At 64.6% G+C, this 14,976-nt stretch overlaps 1 protein-coding gene across 4 annotated transcripts; it reads right to left on the bottom strand.

Moving 5' to 3' along the window:
- Positions 1-736: 736 nt before the first annotated feature.
- Positions 737-14,976, bottom strand: DHCR7 (7-dehydrocholesterol reductase). Of its 4 annotated transcripts, XM_014450034.2 has the most exons (10): positions 14,928-14,945; positions 10,460-10,704; positions 10,166-10,309; positions 8,938-9,033; positions 8,269-8,491; positions 7,866-7,956; positions 6,129-6,342; positions 4,196-4,400; positions 3,293-3,424; positions 1,541-2,005 (listed from the first exon to the last, which is right to left on the bottom strand). In XM_014450034.2, exons 4-10 carry the CDS (start codon positions 9,027-9,029, stop codon positions 1,541-1,543), a joined length of 1,422 nt encoding a protein of 473 aa, XP_014305520.1. In that variant the 5' UTR covers positions 9,030-9,033; positions 10,166-10,309; positions 10,460-10,704; positions 14,928-14,945. The 4 variants fall into 4 exon arrangements, with proteins under 4 accessions (XP_023604451.1, XP_014305520.1, XP_006108081.2 ...); XM_006108019.3 differs by lacking the exon at positions 10,460-10,704 and having other exon boundaries at positions 14,928-14,976; XM_014450035.2 differs by lacking the exons at positions 10,460-10,704; positions 14,928-14,945 and adding an exon at positions 14,946-14,963.

Genomic DNA, 14,976 nt, shown 5'->3' with positions numbered 1-14,976 from the left:
CAGTGACGCTCCTGCCTGCCCTGACCCCCCACCCCCCGGGAACTTTACAGGGACTCTCCTCAGAGCAGGAGGCGCTCGGCCCATCTGGGGATCATGGAGGCGCCAAAGGGATGGATCCCGGAGAGAAACTGGGTGCTGTGACCTGACACCCGCCAAGGTCACGGCAGGGCCAGGCCTCCCCTCGTGTGGGCCCCGCCCGAAAGCCGATATAAGGGATTTTACTTTTGAAAAATATATTTTATTGATTTTTTACAGAGAGGAAGGGAGAGGGATAAAGAATTAGAAACATCGATCAGCTGCCTCCTGCACACCTCCTACTGGGAATGTGCCCACAACCAAGATACATGCCCTTGACTGGAATCGAACCTGGGACCTTTCAGTCCTTAGACTGGCACTCTATCCCCTGAACCAAACCAGTTAGGGCTGGGCAGGGGGCACTGGTGTTGGGAAACTGTTCTGCAGTTATCGGGGGGACCCCATCCTGGTTCAGCCTATTGTGACTTGAAGGGGAGCCCCCCAGGTCTGTCCTCTCCCCGTCCAGGCCGTGGGCATGGAGCTCACAGCTTGCCCTACTCCTCACTCCTCCAGGCGGGGTGCGGGCCTGGCACCAGTGGCTGGCGTCTCCCTTCACTTGCCTGGGGGGCAGGCGGCCAAGCTGGGGTACCTCCCCAGGCCCAGCACAAGGCGGCCCGGCAGACGGGACCCGGCCGGAGGGGAGTCAGAAACCACACAGAAGTTTGATCTGGAAAGTTTAATATAAAGAATTCATTATCTACTAAGGCAGGGACGCCAAGTTTCAAGAACACCCCAGGGAGAGTGTGCTCACTGGAGAGGGGGTGCCCTGCCCGAGGCCGGGGTCACACCTCGTTGGAGGCCCGGGGAGGCCCCCATGTGGTGGGTGCCCGAGCCAGTCCGAGCGAGCTGGAAACGCCCTCCCGGAGGGCAGGCGCCAGAGGGCGTCGGGCACTGGGAGCCTCGGCCGCAACTGGGCCTCACTTTGGGTCTGGGCACCCGCCCTGGCTCTGTGTCACCGCACCCCTGGCAGGCGTGAGCCACACGGGAAGCCAAGGGCACCCCTGGCCTGGGAGCCCTTCCTCAGCCTCTCCACCACCGTTCAGCGCCGTGTTGGCTGCACGAGACGCAGAGGGAGCAGCCCACTGCCCAGGGCAGGTGCCCGGGCGGCGCTGGGGCTAAAGCAGTGAAACGGTCACGGGCGTGCCTTCCCCCCATAATCAGCAAGAGCCACCTCCGTCCGGACCAGGGCCGGACGGCGTCCCAGGCCACAGGCCCACGCAGCGGAGCAACCACAGACCGCGGGAGAGGCGGTCAGCCCCCCGGCCTGGAGCTCCGGACAGAGAAAGCTGGCCGCGGGCGCTGCAGCCTCCGGGCCCGGGAAGGGACACGCTGACATTTACGAGGCCAGAAACACGCCAGGTGCTTCGCAGTTTGCAGACGAGACGAGGCTTCTGGAGTGGGGAGGGAGGGCGGCCCACAGCCCGGCTCCGAGGCCCCCGGCTGCTGGGCAGGCCCCGGGAGGCGTCTAGAAGATGCCGGGCAGCAGGCGGTAGGGCACGGCGGCCGTGTAGCGCGCCCAGTCGCCGCCGTACTTGTTGGCGCACCGGTGCTCGTCCCGCAGGCAGCGGTGGGTCAGCAGGACGGTCATGTAGACCACGTAGAAGTAGGGCAGCAGGTGGCCGCCGCCGCAGGCCAGGCAGTAGGCCAGGCTGCCCAGCAGGTCGCCCGTGTAGTTGAGGTGGCGGGCCAGGCCCCAGAAGCCCGAGGCCAGCAGCTTGCTGTGGTGCCGCTGCCCGTCGGCCGACGTGTACACGCAGGCGATGGCCTTGGGCTTGCGGCCCCAGATCAGGCAGCGCCCGTCCGTGCGGCGGAAGAGGTCCTTCTGGTGGTTGGCCACGCGGAAGACGTAGTAGCCGAGCAGGCCCAGCAGCAGCACGCCCGCCGCGTGCGGGGCCGCCAGCTGCACCGGGTGGTACACCAGGTACAGGCCCTGCGGGCGACAGGCGGGGTCAGGGGTCAGGACAGGCAGGGTCGGGAGTAGGGGGGTCAGGGCAGGCGGGGGCAGGGTTCAGGCCCTGGCTCTGTCCCCCAACCTGCCCACCTGCCTGCCTGCCTGCCTACCTGGGTTTCCTCTTCCGCAAATAAAGGCACCTGCCTGGAGACTTGTTGGGATCAAGTGTAAACGCACAAATTGCGTGTCTACCTACCTGTCTTCCACCTGCGCGCGCGCGCGCACACACACGTATCTCTCTCTCTCTCTCTCTCTCACACACACACACACACGTCACGTGCAGTAGAGATGCAGCCCAGGCTGTAGCTGAGCCCCTGGGCGTCACGCTGTGCGGCTGACCGTCTCCTGGGTGTGGCCACATCAGCGCTTGCTCAGCCGGCGCCGGGCTTGTTTGACTCCCCAGCCTCCCGCCTGGCAGCTCGTCCTGCCACCCCCACACCCCCACGTCCTCTGTGGCGGCCACACAGAACCGGGGTGCCTCAAGGCCCCCCTCTGCTCCCTGCACACCCCTCCCTGACAGGTGCTCCTCCATCTTTCCGGAATGTTCTCAGCCCAGCCCACGTGCTCTCAGCCCGCCGTGCCGACCCCGTGCTGGTGGGGGGTGCCCTCCCAGGGTCAGCACCCCTCCTGCCCGGCTGCCTCCCCCCCCCGCGGTGACCCCGAGGGGGCGTCCCCTTCGCTCCTGCACCCCGCACGCCGGGGCCTCCCGGACTCCCGTGAAGTGATGACGGGACAGGAAGGAGACGCCCTGCCCTTCAGTGTGAAGATTCGGGTAAACGAGGATGTGCCCCCTCCACCGCCCAGCTCCCCCAAACCACTCCTCACCCAGGGCCCACTGGGCTTCTTCTTTAAGTGCTGCGGCCGAGTGTGGCCCCCAAATCGCTACGTTGGAGCCCTGACCCCCAGCCCCCCAGCATGTGGCTGGGTGTGGAGTTGGGCCCTTTAATCAGGTGATGGAGGCAAAATGGGGTCACGGGGGTCCCCCTAATCCAGGGTGACTGGGGTCCTCATGAGAAGAGAGGATCAGGACACAGACACGCACAGGGACCCTGTGGGGACACGGGGCGGAGACGGCGCCCACACGCCCGGAGAGAGGCCCTGGGAGGAGCCAGCCCTGGGACGCTGGGTCTCGGGCTCCAGGACGGGCAGTGAGTGCCCGTGGGGCTCTGGCCAGAGCTGATCCACACTAACCCCTCCCTCCAGCTTCCGCCCGCGGGCACACAGCTGGGCATGTTCGCCGGGTCGGCCGGAGGGCCGGGCGCTCACCTGCAGCGTGTAGAGGTAGGGCAGCCAGACGCAGTCGCCCCAGCCCAGGTACCAGCCGAAGTGGTCGTGGCAGATGTCGATGGTTTTCAGGTACCAGGCCTCGTTCCAGAAGAAGTCCAGCACGTAGATGGCCTGCGGACAGAGCAGCCGCGTGCCACCACGCACCCGTGTGTGTGTGTGTGTGTGTGTGTCGGGGTGGGGGGGTCGCAGAGCTGAGGGGCCCTGGGCGCGCTGGGCTCCCATGTCATGAGCCCCTGGGTTGGGCTGTCCCGGCACTGCCCGCCCCCCCCCCCCCCCGCCCTGGGGCCTGGGGGGAGGGGGAGGCTTGTCCCCGGAGGGGAAAGTCCGGACTCTCAAAAGACAAGGAGGTGACCCACATCCTCCCTGGAGGTACGGCCAGGCCGTGGGGCCCCCCGCAGAGGGAGGCGTCTCGGGGAAGAGGGGCACATAACCCAGTGCACGTGGCATGGCCGACCTGCCCACGGGGCGTCCAGCCTAAGCCCTGCCAGCGGTCCCTGCACACCACGGCGTACGTCACGTGGCCAGCACGGTGGGAGACGCTGTGGCCCACGGGGTAGAGGAGACCAACGTCCATTTACACGGATGGGACAGAGGTACAAACACGCTCCTCACTCCCACCCTGAGGTCACCTGAGACCCACGGCGACAACCTGGCGGGGGGGGCGGGGGAGGACACGTGGGAACCGCTGCGGAGGCCACGGGTGTGACGTGGCCAGGACCACTGACGGATCTGGAGTGGTCAGAACACACATGAGCCAGTAGCGGGCGTGCTCTGGGGACGTGGCCAGGGCGGCACTGGAGCGCCCACTCCACGCTGGCCAGCCCGCGCCCACACACACCCAGGGAGGGGGGGGTTCCTGCTCCCCCAGTGGCCACACGGTACCTGCAGCACGTTGACCAGCACCATGGAGTTGGTCACGTGGCCGTGCAGCTCCCGCTGCTTGGCCGCGAAGGACAGGTTGATGAGCGTCCAGGCCACGATGCCCGGGCGCCCGTTGAAGAACAGCTTGAAGTCGAACCACTTCCCGATCCGGGGGTTGAACTCAATGCCCATCATATAGTTGTAGAAGAAGTTGCCCGTGAATTTGCTGGAAAATATAAAGAAAGGACACCATCGGTCCAGGGTGTGGGGCGCACCCGGGCCTCCTTCGGGCGCCGGGCACGTGCGCTCAGCCCACCGTGGTGCTGAGGGGGCCGGTGATCTGGGCGGAGGCGGGAACGAGCCACGGAGCACATCACAGAGCGCAGAGCGCAGCGCCCTCCTGCTTCCCCGCGGCCCCTGGCTGTCTCTGCAGCTGCCCGGCCGACAGGCACCCGGCTTAGGGCTTCCTGGGGCCGCACCCAGGTGCCCGCCTCCTCCTCCAGGGCCCGCGAGGCCCAGCACAGGGGAGGGCGAGACGCTCAAATGGACTGAAGTTGTGCTCCGTCCACAGCCGCGCGTGTGACTGGAAGTGACCCCGGATGCCAAGACCAGCAGTAAAAAGGCACTGCGCCCTGAGCCAGTGCAGCGCCCGGCCGTCTTCCCGCGCCAACAAGCTTAACCGTTAGCCACCCTGTTACCTGAGCCCACAGGCCTCTCCAGGGGTGACCAGACTCCGCCCAGACCCCCAGGTGGAGGCCCGGGAGGTACCTCACTGCGCACACAGGTTTCTGTGCCGATTACGGCAACAGCGTCCTGTCCGCTGCCCTCGGGATAAGGGGACAGAAGGAAACGTGCGAGTCCGCAGCAGGCGCCGTGACCATGAAGCCGCACAGCGGCCTCCCTGAGCCACAGGAGCCGCCTCACCACCTGGTACCACACTGGGCACCACCGTCCGCCCATCGCCCGCGCCCGGGCGGCAGAGGCCAAGGGAACACACTTTGGTTTTGTTTGGGCCCCAGACTAAAACGTAAGCACTCCCCCCCAGAACAAGAATCTTATTCATGCCTGAAGCCCACTACCGACACCTGTCTACGGAGAACCCAACTACATCTGCTGATGAATGAATGAAGAGGGAGGAGGAGGATGAAAATGGGGAGGGGGGGGCTGGGGTGCATGGTGAATGGATGGATGGAGAAAAGAATGGATGGATGTAGAGATGGATGGAAGATGGATGGATGGAGAGATGGATGGATGATGGATGGATGAATGATCCATGGATGGAGAGATGGTTGATGGGCAGATGAATGGAGAGAAGGATGGATGATGGATGGATAATGGATGATGGATGGATAATGGATGATGGATGTAGAGATGGATGGATGATGGATGGATGGAGAGATGGATGATGGGCGGATGGAGAGATCGATGGATGATGGATGGATGGATGGATGATGGATGGATGGGTGGAGAAATGGATGGATGGAGAGATGGATGAATGATGGATGGATGGAGAGATGGATGGATGATGGGTGGATAGATGGGTGGATGGCAACAATCCGATCCCAGGCGTCCCCGGGAAAGGAAGGACTCCCTGTGGGAAGCTGCTCTCTTAAAGCCGCTGAAATGACAAGTCCCCTCATGAGATGCTCCGGCCACACGGATGTTCCGGAGAAAGAGGCCGAGCGCCGTCTTCGCCTGCGGACAGAAGTCGCCTTCCCACCTGCCTGCTCCCGACCCAGACACCAAAGGCAGGCCGGGCCCCCCAACTCATCCTCCCGAGCGCAGGAGCCACCGGACACTGAGAAGGACGCTCCCAGATCAGCCCAGTTCCACGACGCTCCCCCTTCAAGGACACGCAACCCGCGGGCTCCACCCGCCCCCGTCCCAGGGAACAGACAAGGCCGGTGGCCTCGTGCGCTCCCCTCGGCGCGACCAGCTGCACGGGTGGGCGTACCAGTCGCGGGCGTTGGTGGGGAACAGGTAGCCCTTGATCATGGCGAAGGTGGACACGGCGTAGCCCAGGATGTTGGCGCACCACAGCAGCGGGATCCAGTTGTCGAAGATGATGGTGGGAGGGAACCAGGAGAGGAAGCGGGCGTTGGCGAGCCAGAGCAGGTGCGTGATGAGCCAGGCCTGCAGGCCGTTGATCTCGTACTTGTTGATGACCCCTGTGGAGGCAAGACTGGAGCTCAGAGCGAGCTCCCGCCCTGAGGCAGCCGGCTCCGCCCCACGGGCGCTGGGGCCTCAGCTGCTCGGGGGCCTGGTCTCTGGTCTCTGGCACCCAGACTCCAGCCCCGAGCGCGGCCGGCTTCTGCGGCGACTCCAGGCCCAGGCAGGACACAGGGTGCACCTCCCACCTGGGGAGAGGCGGGCCCAGATGGTTCCTCTGGTTCTGATTCTCCCGACGGCCACAGAACCGGCGCCAACAGGAATCAAGTTTAGGATCAGATCCAAGTTGAGAGGCAGGTGTCAGCCTCCACTAACTGTCCTATCGCCTTGGCTGCCACGCACGTGGCTCCCAAAGATGACGAAGGGGTGCGGGCAGGGTCCTGGGGGCCTGCGGCAAGGCACGTCCCGGAGGGGTTTGCTAGTAAAAGGGCACTTTGCTGAGGTTGACAGAGAAACGGAGCTCGCTGAGCACCAAGCACTGACAGCTTCGCCATAACAAAGGCCACAAGGTGTTTGGTTTCTGCCTTTTGCTCTAAAGATGACATCACACCCAACCGGCTCCATGCTTGAGCGTTGACCTAGGAACCAGGTCACGGTTCGATTCCCGGTGAGAGCACATGTCCGGGTTGTGGGGGGCGTGCAGGAGGCAGCGGATCCATGATTCTCTCTCAGCACTGATGTTTCTCTCTCTCTCCCTCTCCCTTCTGCTCTGAAGTCAATAAAGGTATGTGTGTATTTTAAAAGATGACGTCGCTGATGCAGTCACCGGTGTTTTGTGGAGTCTTGGCTCTTCGGCCACAGCGATGCCAGGAGCTGGACACCGGAAAGCCGGGCGGCTCGCGCAGAACCAGCCAATGGGTTTCCCACGCCCCCTGACGCCCACCCCTCGATCCTGCCTTTCAAAACCTTCATTAAAAGCCATGGAGAGCTTGGGTCTAAGCCATAGCTTCCTGGGCTCCTGGCGTGGTGCCCTGCCAATGAACTGCCTGACGTCTCCCCCCAGAACTCGGGGCTCGGCCCTGTTGTGCAGTGGCGGGCGGGCCCTCGTCGGTTCGGTCACCAGAGGCTGAGTGGCCGGCCTGCACTGCCGTAGCCCGGGGCTGAGCTGGAGAAGCTGTGGGGACGGCCTGTGGGACTCGGGGCACGCCCCTCCCTCTGGGCCCCTGGGTTCCTGGAGATCGTGGGGAACGAATGGACAGACAGCCTCCCCCTAAAAAACACCCCACCCACACCCACCCTGCCCCCGACACCTCTGTGGGCACACAGTGCTGGGCACGTGGTGCTGGGCACGCGGTGTCTGGGCTGAGAGAGGCTCCACTAGCCCAGTTTTGGCACCAGCGGTGGGGCCGGCGGCCACTCAGGTCCCTCCACTGAAGAACGTGACCTTCGACCTCAGGCCCGGGGCGCCCCGGCTGCTCTGGGTGCCGTGAAGCCGCTGAGTGAGAAGCCTTCGGGCAGGAGCAGCAGGGGAGGGGCCCCGAGACGAGGGGACGGGGATCTGATGCGGCTGAGCCGGTGTTACCTGCGGGAGTCACCGCGCCCTCCTGGACGCCGCCCACGTAGCCGGGCAGGAACCGGTGGCAGACGTCAGGGAGCGCCACGTACAGCAGCACCTGCGGGAGAGTCTCGCTGAACCACCCGGGCCTGGCGGTGCCCGCGGCGGCGGCTGTGGAGGCCCCTCGGACTAAGATCCCCACGCGGGGTGGTTACTCCTCCCAGGTCCGCAGCTCCCCACTGCCCAGCAGCCCGCCCCAACCTCGGGCGGCTCCCCCCGCGGGCGGGCGTGGGGGCACCCTCTGCATGGGGAGGCGGCCGGGCACACCTGGGCCCCCATGAGGCGCTGCCAGGACAAAGCCCCGGCCACCCCGGCAGACGGCGCCGCCGGTGGCACGCAATGCACCTGACCCCGAGCGGGGAGGCCTCACCTGGAACGAGACCCACAGGGCGTAGATCTGGGCGGCTTCCTTCGTCACGGCCGGCGTCTTGGCCCAGATGTCGGAGAGGCGCACGCGGCCGGCGGCCAGGTCCAGCACGGGCGCCGTCAGCGAGCAGGCGTACTGGTCGCACGCCATGATGAAGAAGTACACGATGAAGGGCGCGAACAGCAGCAGGAACAGGATGCTCGCCAGGGAGAACCAGTCCACCTCCCTGCAGAGGCGGTGCGGTGGCGGCGCGGTCATGGTCACGCCGGCTGTCCCTCTGCCCTCCCCACCACGGCCGTGTGCCAGCCAGCCAGCACCTCGGAGAGGCGGCCACTCCACGTGCACCCTCCGGCCGTGCACGGGGCACATCGGGCACCCACAGGAAGCCCAGGCCCAGCGTCTGGACGCAGCGAGGTGGCTGTGGGCTGTGGGGGACGCGCAGTCACCCCTCAGTCCCAACCCAGGCCAGCGGCCTCAGATCCAGGCGCCCGCCGGGCTGTGAGTGCGTTTCCAGCTTCCTTTTCTGTTCCCGGCTGCACTTATAAGAGCGGAGGCCGCTTCCCTCCTCAGCCTCGACAAGGAGACGCTGTGATGGTCTAGGACAGGCCTGAGGCCGGCCCCCTCCCCACCACCCACGCTGTCCCCAGCCGGGAAGACGGGCGGGATCCTTACCAGGCGCGGCCCCACTGCCCCTGGGCCTGGGCCGCGGCCACGCTGCTGGCAGCACTGGTGTGGGGAGCGCTGGGCCGGAATCTTGCAGCCATGGCCCTGAGGAGGGAGACACTGCTCAGATGGTCCCCAAAGCGCAGACCTCTCCCTGCCACTGCCGCCAGGATCTCGGGCCCCACGGGGCTGCCCCCTCTCGACTGTGTCCTGGCGGCAGATTCCCCCCAGGGAGGAGGCCAGCGCAGCTCAGATGCTCTTGGACCTGCAGCTGGTCTCCTCTGACTGACAGCAGAGCCCCCGTCTTGCCGCGTGAATGGAGCCAGCGTGGCAAGGAGCCTGGGCCGAGCCGGCACGGCCATGGGTGAACCTGGGGGGGGGGGGCGGTGGAGGATTAGAGAAAAGACAGACAAGAGAAGAAAGCTGGGCCGGGTGGGACGCTGTTCTCTGATGGAGAGACAGCGCCAGGGCCTGCAAGCCGAGTCTTTATTTTATAGCAGATCCCATGAGGCACAGTAAGGGCGTGGCCAAGATGTTTATAACGTTCTCGTGGGTTTCGAATCCACTCAATCACATGCACCTGATCAAGCTTTGTTTACTGCCCCTCCCGCAGCCCACATCACTCAGCCACCTGGGACCACAGGTTCGGGCCATGAGGTCAAGCTCACAGCCACAGCCTTTGGCTATAACTGTGCCGGGACCTGCACGTGGCTTTGCCAGGAGAGGGGACCGGGCCCTCTCATTAGGCCGAGGCCTGAACCTGTCCAAACGCTGTGGCCGCTCTCCACAGGAGCCCTCTGCCGTCGGCTCCTGCCCGCCACCCGCTGTACCCGCTGCCGCAGGTCCCGGGGTCCCCACCCACGTCGGAAGGAGAACGGCCACGGGGAGGGAGAATGGAAGCCATGAACGTGGGTGTCGGGTGAGCAGAAAGGTGACTGGCACGTGGGCGGTGCCACTGGAGCTTTTGGGAGAAACAGCTGCTCGATGAGGCACAGGAACCTCAGCACAGGGAACAGCAGCCCCAGAGCGGGCGTGGGGAGGCCACGGAAGGAGAAGGGGCAGAGGGGCGCCTCCCGGAGCGAAGCCCCACAGCCACGGCCGAGCTGCTGCAGAGCTCCCGCCCGGAGTCACCTGTGTCCTCAGCACCGAGCCGGGCGACACCCGTGTCACACCCGTGACCATGGACGGTGCCGTGGGGGCGGGACTCAGACAGGGGCTGACACGGAGGTGCACGCACCTGCTGTCGTGCTTCTCACCGCGGCGAGGTCGCTGCCTGTGCCACGCACACGGCGTTCACGCCAGCCTCTCGTCACGGGACCCGGCAGCACAGCTCTCCCTTCGCGTAGAGGCCCCGCCTGTGCTCCACCCGCCGCGCCGAGTCCTGCCGGGACAAAGATGCGGAGGACACTCAGGGAGCTGACCTTCCCGGACCCAGGTGACATGTTCAAGGCCACTCCTGGGTCCAGTGAGAGCCCACCCCCACCCGCAGGTGCTCTGCCCGGCACACGCCGGGTCCGGCAACAGTAAGTACCAACAACGGGTGGACGGATGGAGGCCTCCTGGAAGGGTCACACAGCCCTGGCCAGTGTGGCTCAGTGGAGAGAACGCCGGTTTGAGGACGGAAGGGTCCCGGGTTCGATTCCCGGTCAAGGGCCTGTACCTCGGTTGCAGGCTCGATCCCTGGCCCTGGTCCCGGCCGTGCGGGGGCAACCAATGGGTGTGTCTCTCTCACACATCGATGTTCCTCTCTGTCTCTCCCCCTCCCTTCCACTCTCTCTGAAAAATCAATGGAAAAAGATGCTTGGGTGAGAATTAACAAAAAATAAATAAAATAAACCGGCAGATGCAGACCTGGGAGCAGCCACAGACCCAAAGGCGCTTTCTCCGTAGACTTACACACAGCAGCCTGCGCGCTCGGGCTGTCAGCCACCCCCGCGCCGTTCCCAGCGGCACGTCCGAGGAGCCGGGGAGCCGGGGAGCCGCAGGGTAACTGGCCCTGCACACCCGCTGACCCCTCGCCCCTCCTGGGGTGTCCGGGCACGATGCCCATGTACCAAGGCTCTGCGGTCACAGCTGAAGCTAAGGGAGGGTGTGTGTACACCTGGCAAAGGAGTCGCGCCAGGGAAAGCCATGGGGCTGCCTGGCGCCCCCACAGGCTCCCTCAATGGGAATCTGACCTCCAGAAACAGAAGCTAAAGGAGCCGTGGTCCCGAGCGTTTGGGACGATGCGGTGACACGGCCGAGGCTCAGTGTTTGACTGCTGCCCGGCCCGTGTGGCTCAGGGGCTGAGCGTCCACCTAGGAACCAGGAGGTCTTGGTTCGATCCCCAGTCAGGGCACAGGCCCGATTTGCGGGCTCGATCCCCAGTGTGGGGCTGCAGGAGGCAGCCGGTCAATGATTCTCTCTCATCATGGATGTTTCTCTCCCCCGTCCCTCCCTCTCTGAGATTAATAAAAATATGTTTAAAAAGAAAATTTTTTTGATTGCTGAGCCGTTCATTTGACACGTCCATCTTTTATTAAATATTTGCTGGGACCAACAAAACCGATGACTCAGGCCCCGGGCGGCTGTCGGAGCGTCTTGGGGGCTGAGGAACAGGCCGCACCAGAGGCCCAGGACCAGGACCACGGGGCGGGGCCGGGCCGGGGCCGGTGACTGCCTGCGGGGCCGGGCCGGGGCCGGTGACTGCCTGGGAGGCAGGACCCGCTCCTGCTGCCGACGGGCCCCACGGGGACTCGTGTGTGGCCTGGAGCACCTACTCACCACGAGGCCTGTGTGGCCTGGAGCACCTACTCACCACGAGGCCTGTTCCCGTCCGAAAGGGACACCGCCCTCTCCTCACGGAGACGAGGTCAGGGTGCCGCGGGCTCGGAGCCCCCCTCGTCACATCCCCTAAGAGAACTGTCACCAAGGCTACCGTGGGCGCCAACACCACCCTCCCGGGGACCACGCTAACATGGGCACCAGCACCACTGTGGGGGCCATGCAGGCCCAGAGGCTCAGCTGGGCTCGGATTCCCACTGGCAGGGAGAGAGGGGGGTGCACCCACAGCCCTCTCTCCATGTTTGGTTACCCCTCAACTTGCAGCGGTTCTCAACCTGTGGGTCGCGACCCCTTTGGCGGTCGAACGACCCTTTCACAGGGGTCGCCTAAGACCATCCTGCTTATCAGATATTTACATGACGATTCATCACAGTAGCAACATGACAGTTATGAAGTAGCAACAAAAATAATTTTATGGTTGAGTCACAACACAAGGAACTGTATTTAAAGGGCCAGAAGGTTGAGAACCACTGACTTAGTGGCTTAAACAGTCTTATCATCTCTCATTGTTTCTGTGGGTCAGGAATTTGGGGAGAACCTGGCCAGGCAGCAATGCCTGGGGGTGTCCGGGCGGCTGCTCTTCAGAGGGTCCCCCGGGGGCTTGCCTGGGTGTCCCCACAGCACAGTGGCCACAGGCCCGTGGGAGGGGGATGTTGGGGACCAGCGAGGCTCCAGCGAACTCAACGGAAGTTGCCTTTTCTGCCCCCGCCTGGCAGGCCTGAGCCCCCTCCCCAAACACACTGCCTCTCCAGGGGGGGCCGGACAGCAGGACACAAGCTATTTGGGGCCATCGGTCGGTGACGCAGCCTGTCACAGATAACAACAGCTTTGAGCACCTGCCAATCTGCCACCTGTGACCTCACCACGTTCTCGCTCGGGCCTGGGCAGCGGGCGCCATCAGCCCGTTTCCCAGGTGAACAAGACGCTCCCGCTAAAGGGGCGCAGCTGGGACCACGGGAGCCTCACCCACCAGGCCACACGCGGGAGGCTGTGCAGTGACATCCAGAACGAGGGTGGCGACACCCACCGTGGATCCGAGCACAGCACCCGGCCGGCCCAACACACACAAGGAACCTCGCGGTCACAGGACAGCGGGCAGCTGCTCCGGGAAGGAGTCCGCGGAAGGTGTGGCACAGACGGAAACACTGGACTTCGGACGACACCAACGACAAAACCCAGGACCGGAGGGGGTGGCAGCCGCCCCGGGAGGCCAGGCAGACCGTCCCCCCACCCCCACCCCGCGTTTCTGGCCACGCACAGGAGGCAGCGTGAACCTGCGGGGGTGAGAGCGCCGCTGGAGCCTGCTGTTCACACTCGGGTGTGGGGGGCACGCCTGTCCCGGGAGCCCTCGGCACAAGGACAAGCTGCCAGGCGGTCACCGTGTGAGACTGTTTGGTAAAAGGCCCAGGACCAAATCCTTAAACCAGACACACAGGTGAGGTTTCCCCTCTTTTCCTCATTTTTCTGGTAAATGCACTTGTATAATAAAGTAATCTAACCACAAAAAGGGTGTTTTTTAAACAGCTCTTGGAATGATAAGATGCACAATTCTGGGAACATGTGTGGCTCTAACTGTGGGTCCATCTATCCCCAGGGAACAGTGAGGATGACTGTTGGGGTGAAGCTGGGGTTCACCCGGAGCCTCCGACACCCCCGCCCCGCCCTCCACAGGCTGGGCTCCCACGCGCCTTCCCAAGCCTCAGTCGCCAAATGCTCCCAGGCACATGGCCCCTCTGAGCTGGGCGCTGCGGAGCTCTGGCCCGGCTGACCCTGGGCCACTTGGGCGGCCTCCAGAAGTGGGCGTGTGCCCGCGGGGAAGGACATGCCCAGAGACGAGGCCTGATGGCAGCTCAGGGCTCGGCTTCTGAGAAGCTGGGACATCTATGCTCCCGATAACACGCGTTTAAAAGTCAGACACTCAGGCCCGCGCCTTCGTCCAGCCCCAGCCCACCCCCAGGACTCCTGAACTCTGGCCTGTCTTCTCCCACGCGGCTCCATGAGTTCTTGCCCAGTACACACCCACACACCCTCCTTTTCCAAACCCCATTCCCACTCAAACCCTCTGCTCCCTCACTCTGTCCTGCCCGGGCACGCAGCAGCCTGCCACACACTTTTATCCACAAACCTGCCTCTCGTTGTTTGTTTGTTTTTGTGCCACAAACCACGTGGGAGGATTGTGTCAGAAGCGGTCCAACTGCGCGGGAGGGAGGTTTCTGACGGATGTCGCTGAGTTTCCCCGGCTCACCCTGCTGGCTTTCCCGTGGCCAAGGGCCTGCAGGTGGAGACTCCATCCTCCCAGACCGGCCCCTGCCGCCCTCCTGCGCCTTCAGATGCCCGGCCTCCCGCCCCAGCTTCTCAGCTCCCTCGGCCGGCCACGGGCGACCACGTCTGAGAATCAGCCTTAAAGCATCAGCCATGTGTGATGATGTCTGAGAATTAGCCTTAAAGCATCAGCCACGTGTGGCCACGTCTGAGAATTAGCCTTAAAGCATCAGCCACGTGTGGCCACGTCTGAGAATTAGCCTTAAAGCATCAGCAGGTCCTGGCACGCGGGAAACGCCCAGGAAGTGACAGGTCACACACGCCTTTGGATAAAAGGTTCCTCATCTCGCTTTCCCCCCTCCTCTCTCTGCCTTGGGTCAGAAATCTTCCCAGACCCGTAAAAACCCTTTTCATAAAGTTACCAAGTGCCCAGGAAAGAGGCGCTGTCGTTATTGTAGGAGCTGGGAAGGGAGTGACCCTTTCCCAGGGAAGCGGTGAGCGCCTCCCCGGTTCCAGCGGCTCCTGGGTTCCCCCAAACGGAAAACTGCATCCGCCCCCTTCCCCCCCCCCGCCCCCCGCGCCGCACCCGTGGGCCGGGCAGGAGCGCGCCAACCGGCCCAGGAGCGCTCACCAGGCTCTGCCCCCCTCCACCCCCGGCGAGCTCCCCAACACCCGGGGGACACGCGTCCCCGAAGGGCCGTCTGGGGTGAGCCAGCCGGCGCCCCTAATCCCCGGCCTCTTCTCACCGGGCCCCGCGCGAACCCCCCACACCTGCGCGCGGCTCCAGACCCCGGGCCCAATCTCCCCTGCGCGCGCGCACCCGGGCCCCCGAGCAGCACCGTCTCCTGCCCGCGCGCCGGCCCCTCCTCCCCTGCGCGCAGCGCCCCCCGCTCCTGCCCGCGCGGCCCGCTCACCTGCGCAGCCCGGCTCACCTGCGCCCTCTGATCCGCCACCTCCGGGACC

Source organism: Myotis lucifugus, unplaced genomic scaffold (assembly GCF_000147115.1).
Source record: "Myotis lucifugus unplaced genomic scaffold, Myoluc2.0 scaffold_1668, whole genome shotgun sequence".
In the NCBI taxonomy this organism is placed as follows: Eukaryota; Metazoa; Chordata; class Mammalia; order Chiroptera; family Vespertilionidae; genus Myotis; species Myotis lucifugus.
This window is presented reverse-complemented; position numbering and strand designations above follow the sequence as displayed.